This window comes from Anoplolepis gracilipes, chromosome 11 (genome assembly GCF_047496725.1).
Source record: "Anoplolepis gracilipes chromosome 11, ASM4749672v1, whole genome shotgun sequence".
Taxonomy (NCBI): Eukaryota; Metazoa; Arthropoda; class Insecta; order Hymenoptera; family Formicidae; genus Anoplolepis; species Anoplolepis gracilipes.
The window spans coordinates 968958-978959 of record NC_132980.1 but is presented as its reverse complement, the minus strand read 5'-3'; the positions used below and the strand labels follow the sequence as shown (position 1 = coordinate 978959).

The 10002-nt window shown below is 28.0% G+C and overlaps 1 protein-coding gene across 1 annotated transcript; it reads left to right on the top strand.

Moving 5' to 3' along the window:
• Positions 1-2905: 2905 nt before the first annotated feature.
• Positions 2906-8441, top strand: LOC140671124 (lysosomal aspartic protease-like). The gene is made up of 9 exons (XM_072902239.1): positions 2906-2956; positions 3518-3610; positions 4919-5142; positions 5750-5868; positions 7079-7275; positions 7444-7566; positions 7669-7810; positions 7949-8041; positions 8119-8441. The coding sequence occupies exons 2-9, from the start codon at positions 3549-3551 to the stop codon at positions 8278-8280; spliced, it is 1122 nt and encodes a 373-aa protein (XP_072758340.1). The 5' UTR covers positions 2906-2956; positions 3518-3548; the 3' UTR covers positions 8281-8441.
• The last annotated feature ends 1561 nt before the right edge of the window (positions 8442-10002 follow it).

The following is a 10002-nucleotide window of genomic DNA, read 5'->3' as shown; positions in this document are numbered from 1 at the left end:
CACTTTCTAGGCAAAAATCAATATATTTTACTCACCCTCTTTTCTAATTTTTAAACACTTGAACTAAGAACTTATATATAAATATACTTTATACGTCATTTTTATTTAATTCTAATTTTTCAATTTAACTTTTCAAGTATTTTTTAGAGATCTCTTATTATAAAGATTAGGCCACGTAGCATTAGTGGAATTAATTTCATTGTAATTTTTTATCTTCCACTTGTGCAGCAACCTTGATTATCAATTTTTGTTTTATTCCAATTTTTTACTGGCTTTCCCAGAGTTCGTAAATTTTCGAGAGTTTCATAACTCGCTGCAAAATACCTCCGGCATTACGATGCGCACCGTCATCTTTGCATCGCGCTACAGAGATCTTACGCGTTCTTCTTCCTCGTCTACGTCATTCGTCGTAAAAGCCAAAGTTAACTTTTGTCGACTTCTCCGTCGAGACAATGCTGTGTGACGTGAGAGTCGCGCTACTTACAATTTAAATGCAGTCGCGTCGCGCATGTTTCGCGTCACTCGTAATTCACCGTCCTTACATCGACGGGATAGCGCTTAAGACAGACTCCATTCGCAACTTCCGGTCAGGTCTAAAAGTCTCTCGCTTTAAGTCCATGAAGTAAAGGAACTCCATGAAGGATGTGAGTCACGAGCGCGCCATTAAAAGGGCGTCGTAACTCTTCATCCCATCACGAGGCAGCGGGCTGATGCCCGAAAACTTTCTAAGTGCCCGCTCTATTTTCCTCGTAAACGTAAATCTGGGTCAACGATGAACTAGGTAAACGATGTAATATCGAGGTAGATACGATTTTATGCACGGATTACTCGTAAAACGTCGAGTCCGCGTTTTCTCGTTGGTTACAACCAACTCAGAACAAATGTACAAGACGGCTGTCGAGTTTTGAAGAATTGTCTACTGTCGTCTACTGTGTTAGATAAATTTATATTTTCTTAAAGATGTTTAGCACCTTACAATCGGAGCAAAAAGTAGTCAAAATTAACGAATATATACTTTTCTCATATATCTTAATATATGATTATTATAAAGATTGCATAAAATTTTATTATTTATTTATAGATAGAGTGTAGAAATGCATTTTCAAAATTCTGTTGCTTTTTTTCGGAGAATTTTCGTGTTTCTTAAATTATAATGAGAAACTTTTATCATTGACGGTACTTCGATTTCAACATTACAGCACAAAATTTGAATTATAAAAGTAAACGAATTTACTCGTACAGAGTAATTTAAAATGTCAGAATAAAAATTATAATAGTGAATTATGACAAAATATAGAAGATTTTTAACTATTTCTTTGATAAATTTAATAATTTGTCATTTCTCCGAGAAGAAAGAAATGTGGCAACATGGTAATTTTTCATAAGTTAGTCAAATTGCAAATTGACATATGAGACCTAGTCGCTTCTTGCTTACACGTTTGTATATAGAGGCTTCTTCAGATGAAAAGATAGGTTATTTAAAATGTCAAAAGAAGGCTCAGCTGAATGCTATGTTGCCACGTTTTCACAATAAATAATATGTCATCTCGGATAATAGGACGAAATTGAGAAAATTATATTCAATATCTTTTGAATTAGTCAGTACTTGACCAAAATTATGTGATCAAATATTTCCTCTATATTTAAACTATACTTTTATATATTTTGAATAAATTCCTATTATTATTTTTATCTATTTTCTCTTAAATCAACACAATCACAGGTTTTTTATAAGATAGAAAATCTGTAATCGTATCAATTTAAGGGCTAAAAAGGACAGAAATAATGATATTTATACTTATTTATATAAATAATTATATTTATAATTATATTAATATTTTTACTTATAATTAGATCCACAAAATAATTATATTTATAATAATATCGACGGGTAAATTCATTGCAAATTAAAATCCTTATAACTTTTGATTACTTCAGTGAATCAACTCCAGGTTTTTTTTATAAGTTTCTGAACATGTATCAGAACAATCTGTGCAAATTTTATTAAATTTCTATATTTTTAAAAATAAATACTAAACATCCTTAAGAACAACTATGTATTTTCTTTAAACCAATTTGATTCCTCTCATTATTTTGTGCATAAATTTTATTAAGGTAAATAATCGGAAAATAAATATTTTACGAGATACATATTTCATAATTGATGTAAAATTATATCAAATTAAAAAATATACATAACGTTAATTATTGGATTTTGCAGGATTAAAAACTGATATTAAAAATTATTTTTATATATCATAACTACACATAACAACACAATTCATATTTTCTTAAAAACAACTATGTTTTCTTTAGACCAATTTGATTCCTCCCATTATTTTGTGCATAAAATTTATTGAGGTAAATAATCGGAAAATAAATATTTTACGAAATACATATTTCATAATTTATGTAAAATTATATTAAATAAAAAATATATACATAATGTTAATTATTGGATTTTGCAGGATTAAAAATTGATATTAAAAATTATTGTTATGTATTATAATTACACATAACAACACAATTATTCATAGCAAACTTAACGATTATGTTACGAGAGTGATTATGCAATGAATGATAAAGAAAGCCGCTTGAAGATTTCGGTGATTTTCCCAACGATCGATCTCTAAACAATCCGTAAGAAAACAAATATCTAATCTATCAGATATCTAATCAAAGTTATAAAGACTTCAACGGACAGCAAAAAAACATCGATGACGAAAAAGTTTTCTATCGGAAAGTTTTCTCTCAATTAAGGAAGAAACCCAAAAAAATAACTTGGATAATAGTTTAATCATAAATTAATATCTGATTTTTATCAATTGATTTCATTATTAGAGAGCAAAGTCTCCCCAAAAGAGGGATATAAAAACGAAGCTCCACACGAATAATAATTTAGTGTTAAATAGCCTTGCGTGTCATCTCGTGGGATAATTTCACTTCAAGAGCACGAGTAATTATACATACATATATATATATATATATATATATATATATATATATATATATATATATAAAGTCTTTTTTTAAATCATTTATACAGTTTTTGATAAAAAAATTTTTTCAATCTTTTCTTATTGCCAACAAAGTCATAATGAATTTTTTGCATAATTTGTGCACGATTTTATCTTGAATAGCGCGATATTTATTGTGAAAACTGCTGATATGAGCGTGATGCTTTACGTTGTTACTTTTTGCGAAGAAAATGTTATTTGTAAAGATCATTGTGACATGACTATTTGTCTGGTATAAATAATGTATTCTTTCGCTGATCGCTTCTTCTTTATTAATCACACATTTAATAATTTATTATTAATTTTTTCATACAGTTTATGCTATATAATTTTAAAAAATACTAAACAAATTAGTTTTAGATTGGATTAATCTGTAGAAATGTTTTGAACGCGCGCAATTATATATACAGTCGCCACCGCATGCCGATAAACAGAGCCCTAGTATAGTTCTAATATATAATTTATAATATATCGACTATATAATTTATTTCTTGTTCCAGTTAGAAAGGTGCAGAACGATATTTTGGAAACATGTTTCGCTTTTTCGTGGCGGTCGCGGCACTCTTCGTGCTGACTGAAGCGCAAATCCATAGGTAAGCATACGTTCTCCGATAAGACGTAATATTTATAAACTATATATAAAATATTTAGATTAATTATTTGAATATTTTATAAACATTTATCAAAATATTTTATAAATATTGTTAGAGTGAACAGATCATGAATATCTCAGCAAATATTTGAAAAATATACGAAATTTATGTAAATGTGATTGCATTTTAATCAGAACTTAACAAAATTTCTTCAAAATATGTATATGTTTATTTATTAATAAGAAAAATAAAAACGTTTTTTTTAGAAAAATAATTTTCTACGAATTCACGAAGCTCGCGTTTTTGCGAGCTATCTACTTTATCGCAATATCACGTTTCTAATAATTAATCTATTTTTTGATAAACACACAGGTCAACTAGATATAATAATAAGCTGCTTTTTCTTATTTGTTTACTTGACATTATCTCTGGTAAATAGAATTATCTAATGAGTTATCTCTTTGTATAAGATTGCATGCAACAGTATCTTTAACTAAAAATCAGGGTCTATTATTAAATTATAATGTATTAATTTTTAAGACTATAGATCTATCTATATATATAAGTAGCGTCCGTCTGTCTGTCTGTCTGACCGCGAACTACTTTCACATTTGTGGACCGATTCCTACGAAATTGATACTAAAATGTTGCAAATTATTCTGGAATGGCTGCTATGTGGTTTTTTTAATTTGAAAATTAAAAAAAAATTTTTTTTTTAATTATGGGAGATTATGTTTTCGCGAAAAAAAATGTTTTTCCAAATTTCTCTGCCAATGTGATCAAAATGTTTCAAAACATTGAGAAATCACATTTTTTAATAATTTTTTATATTTTAAATTATAGGAAGTTATGTTTTCACGAAAAAAATGTTTTTTCAGATTTTTCTGCCATTTAAACATTTTTTTCGCGAAAACATAACCTTCTGTAATTAAAAAATATATATGTATAAATAGATTGAAGAAATAAGCTATCAAGGATATCTTATTAAGTAAAATCTAAAATTTTTAGAAAAGCTAGTTAAATAATATTTCAGGTATAATAATCACAATATTAATTAATAGATAAGTAATTAATTGATTAATTAATAAAACAATTAATAAATTATAAGATTTACACATGTGTAAGTCTTATAATTGAAAAAAATCAGTTTAATTTATCAAACGTATATAGTTTCCTCGTTAACTTATATATATACTTTTTAAATGTCTTTTCTTTGCATCAGTAAAAATATAATTATACATTATATAAGTATGTGTATGTATACATATATGCGTGTGTGTAACAAAATGTTCTTTATATTATTTTAAGGGTTCCATTGTACAAAACGATTGCTATTGGAAAAAAATTGAAGGAAAATGAGTTTCAATTTGATAATAATTATTTGTTAAAAAGTTTCAATCATCTACACATACAATACTATGGTGAAATTAATATTGGAACTCCACCGCAGAAATTTCAAGTAGTATTTGATACCAGTTCTTCAAATTTTTGGGTAGCATCGCAAAACTGCCGCTTTGTCGTATTTCCTTGCTGTAAGTATTATAATATATATATATATATATATATATATATATATATATATACAGAATAACAATTAATTGATATCTATAAGTACATAAGATATATTTTATAAACTGCGCTCACAAATATATACGCAATATATATATATATATATATATATATATATATATATATATATATATTGTATTTAATAATATTGATTTATTGCTTAAAACATAATTTTTTTTAAATAATTAATATCAAATCAAAGTGCATTAAAATATTATAAATGTTATAAAATTCTATCCTATATTTATACTAATTATATTTTTCAAATATAAATCTTTGGAAAACTTTAAACAAGAAGAACAAATGTAATTTTAGGAACTAAAATCGTTGATACTATAAATATTACAAAATCAAGCTTTACAATTTGCATTTACTTATTTATGTAATTTATCACACTCTGCAGATACAAATAAGCTTTAACACACACAAGATAACTTACGACAGACAAATACATTTACATATATCTGATGATAATTCAAACAAGTATTATTTATTCAGATCAATAAGTTTTTTTTTATTTTTTAAAAATAGTTTACTAACTTGTATAATATCATTTATCATTCTTTATAGTAAATTTTCATAAATATAATAACAAGCTATCCAGCACATACGTACCAAATGGTGCTGCATTTAATCTCGACTATGGACCTGTCAGTGTCGGTGGATATTTATCTACTGATGTAGTGAATGTAAGTCATTATTAAACAATTCAATTTAGTTACAATTACATAATGATTAAACATTTCTTAAGGATGTTTAGCACCTACAATCGGAGCAAAAAGTAGTCGAAATTGACGAATATATACTTTTCTCATATATCTTAATATATGATTATTATAAAGATTACATAAAATCTTATTATTTATTTACAGCTAGAGTGTAGAAATGTATTTTCGAACTTATGTTGCTTTTTTTCGGAAAATTTTCGTGTTTCTTAAATTATAATGAGAAACTTTTATCATTGACGGTACCTCGATTTCAACATTACAGCACAAAATTTGAATTATAAAAATAAAAGAATTTACTCGTACAGAGTAATTTAAAATGTCAGAATAAAAATTATAATAGTAAATAAAATAATGACAAAATATAGATTTTTAATTATTTCTTTGATAAATTTAATAATTTGTCACTTCTCCGAGAAGAAAGAAATGTGGCAACATGGTAATTTTTCATAAGTTGGTCAAATTGCAAATTGACATATCAGGCCTAGTCGCTTCTCACTTACACGTTTGTATATAGAGGCTTCTTCAGATGAAAAGATAGGTTATTTAAAATGTCAAAAGAAGGCTCAACTGAATGCTATGTTGCCACGTTTTCACAATAAATAATATGTCATCTCGGATAATAGGACGAAATTGAGAATATTATATTCAATATCTTTTGAACTAGTCAGTACTTACCAAAATTATGTGATCAAATATTTTCTCTATTTAAACTATACTTTTGCAAATTTTGAATAAATTCCTATTATTATTTCTATCTATTTTAGCTCTTAAATCAACACGATCACAGGTTTTTTATAAGATAGAAAATCTGTAATCGTATCAATTTAAAGGCTAAAAAGGACAGAAATAATGATATTTATACTTATTTATATAAATAATTATATTTATAATTATATTATTACTTTTACTTATAATTAGATCCACAAAATAATTACATTTTAATAATATCGACGGTTAAATTTATTGCAAATTAAAATCCTTATAACTTTTGATTGCTTCAGTGAATCAACTCTAGGTTTTTTTATAAGTCTCTGAACATGTATCAGAACAATCTGTCCAAATTTTATTAAATTCCTATATTTTTAAAATAGATACTAAACATCCTTAAGCAATTACATTGTTAGTCTCGTGCGCGGCACTATCTATTATTATAATACCGATTTCATTATAGATTGCCGGTCTCAATGTTCAAAATCATACGTTCGGAGAAGTAATCACTCAGAAGGGCCCAACGTTTATTTTAAGTAAATATGACGGTTTTGTGGGCCTGGGTTATGATACGTCTAGCAATGGAATTACGCCTTTCTTCTACAACTTATTTCAACAAGGCCTAATATCAAAACCTGTTTTCAGCTACTATCTAAATCGGTTTGTATTTTCTCTCCATATGCACGTATTTTTAATAACAAAAATATATATATATATAAAACTACTTGAAAATTGGCCTTTTTTTATATGGAAGAAAATGACTCTTTAATTTTTTTACGTAGTGTATATTATAAATATTACAATTTAAAAAATATACAATCTATGCAGGAACCCTTCAACTGATGTAAGTGGTGAATTGTTATTGGGTGGTTATGATCCCGCTTATTTTGACGGTGAACTCACATATGTTCCTGTTACTCACAAAGGATACTACCAGTTTGAACTGGATAGGTATATTATTATATATAAATTACGCTAATCATGTTGCAACAAATTATTATTAATGTTATTGTAATTAATTGTAATTATATTATTAATGTTATTGTACTTTAGTGCCAAAATCGATAATGTTATTTACTGCTCGAATGGCTGCCAAGCTATTATTAACACAAGTACCTCACGAATAGTTGCACCCCGATCATATATCGCCATTTTGAATTTATATGTTAAATCTATTAGTGATGGGTTTGGAAATGTAAGTAATTTACAATCACAATGACATAGTTTTCTGTAGAAAAATCGTAAAAAATTTTACTGAATATATGTATATTAAGATTTGTTAAATTAATTATTAGTAATCGAATTTTAATTTATTATATTATCTTATTTAAAGCTGGATTGTAATCGAATTGATGAGTTGCCTACTCTTAGTTTTGTTCTGAATGGCAAGACGTTAGATCTTACTCCTAAGGATTATATTCATCAAGTAAGTATTATAATATTCTGTTTAAATTATATTAAGAGGAGAAATGTCCACATTGTAAATTTAATTTTCCTTCGCAGGAAAAATTAAACAATCACGTGATATGTTCGAGCAGCTTCGTGGAATCTGATCACGCATCTAAACACAAATATGATTTTGTTCTGGGAACGAAATTTATTAGCGCATACTATACTGTATTTGACCTAGGAAATGAGCAAGTGGGATTTGCTCGGGCGAAATAAATGTCGATTATCTTGTGTTGAAGTGATAAAATTATAATTATCCATGGCACGATTATAAACGGATATTTGCGATATTTTATATTTTTTATTAATATAATTTTATATACATATATATATATTTGTCATGTATTATCCAAATACAAATAAATCTATTAAAATAAAATTCTTTTGTGTGTATATAATTATACTGATTTTATATATTAATCTTTTACAATATATATATATATATATATATATATATATATATATATATATATATATATATACATATATATATTTGTCTCCTTTCACGTAATCTGAGCTTAACTAAACTCGCGGTAATAGTCTTTGCTGTTAATCGAAGCTTCGCTCTAGTGTCTCGTTCCCGGAAGTTGCCCTGGACGACGACGGTGTGCATACGGTGCGATTTTGTCGCTCGTTATCCATCGGACTTCGTCGATGACCCTTTCCCCTTCAGAACACGACGCAAAGGCTCGATTAAGGCGTTATCCAGTGCGGCATGAATATCAAACTTTGAGAATCCGCTTCCCTTCCCTTTACATAACTTCGGTCGAGAACATTCAGCCGAGAGCGATACACTCGACGTCACCTTCAACCTCAGAGTCTTTGGTCCGATACTATCTTCACTGTTACTATTCTTAATTAATGAATTGTGCGTAGTCATTTTTTATGAAAAATGTTGAACAGTATTATAGTCTTCGAATAAGATTAATAATTAAATATAAACTTTAAGAAACGAAATAAATGACAAAAATGCATTCTTAAACTAATTTCATATTTTTCTCTCTAACATGTGAAGAGTTATTCTCCCCAAAAAGATGTAAATATATTTTTATTATAATACATACTTTTTAGATTTATTTAGATTTTATTAGAGAGCTGTATTTATTTTTTAGCTTTTATATATTTTATAACTTTCATAGGATGCTTTATATTATTATGCTCAGTGCATATCTCTCAATGTATTAGCCTTTGTCTGACTGAGAGAGGTCTCTGGTTTTGTAGAAATTCTCACTCGCTCATTTACTCATAGTATGAAGTATCGGTAAAATTAGGTTTGCACGAAAATGGACGCGAGGCGCGTAAGAGTGTTTGGCAGCTCATTTTCCCATCCAGACGAAGAGGGATATTTCCCTCATTTCCGCATGCGGTGCGATATGAATACTGTATGAAGGCTATATTAAAGTTGGCGCCGAGGTGCTATAATACGTATAATACGGGCCATACACGCAAACGTACTTGTCCATCCTAAACACGGGGAAATGTAGCGGTCACCCATACATTCGTGTTGCATACACTTTACATAATGAGTATCCATCTGTCTGGAAACGTTCGCTTGAAAGGGATCGGATGAAAGTTAACGTATCTATGTCCTCGTCTAACGTTCGAGTTCTCGCTCGAGATATCGTTTGCGCATATCTGATCTCGTGCAATATTGTTTAACAAATTTAACCCAGCTTGACACTCAACATCTATCTATATATATAAGTAGTGTCCGTCTGTCTGTTTGACCGCAAACTACTTCCACATTTGTGGACCGATTCCCACGAAATTCGTACCAAAATGTTGCAAATTATTCGGGGAGTGCTGCTATGTGTTTTTTTTTAATTTGAAAATTAAAAAAATTTTTTTTTTTAATTATAGAAAGTTAGGTTATATTTTCGCGAAAAAAATGTTTTCCAGATTTTTCTGCCCATGTGTTCGAAATGTTTCGAAACATTG

What these genes read in the sequence shown, in the direction of transcription:
- LOC140671124 (XM_072902239.1), top strand. Translation starts at nt 3,549, where the DNA reads ATGTTTCGCTTTTTCGTGGCGGTCGCGGCACTCTTCGTGCTGACTGAA. An exon ending in TATCTACTGATGTAGTGAAT is followed by an intron (nt 5,869 to 7,078) that starts GTAAGTCATTAT and finishes ATTTCATTATAG; the next exon opens with ATTGCCGGTCTCAATGTTCA. An exon ending in CTAAGGATTATATTCATCAA is followed by an intron (nt 8,042 to 8,118) that starts GTAAGTATTATA and finishes TTTCCTTCGCAG; the next exon opens with GAAAAATTAAACAATCACGT.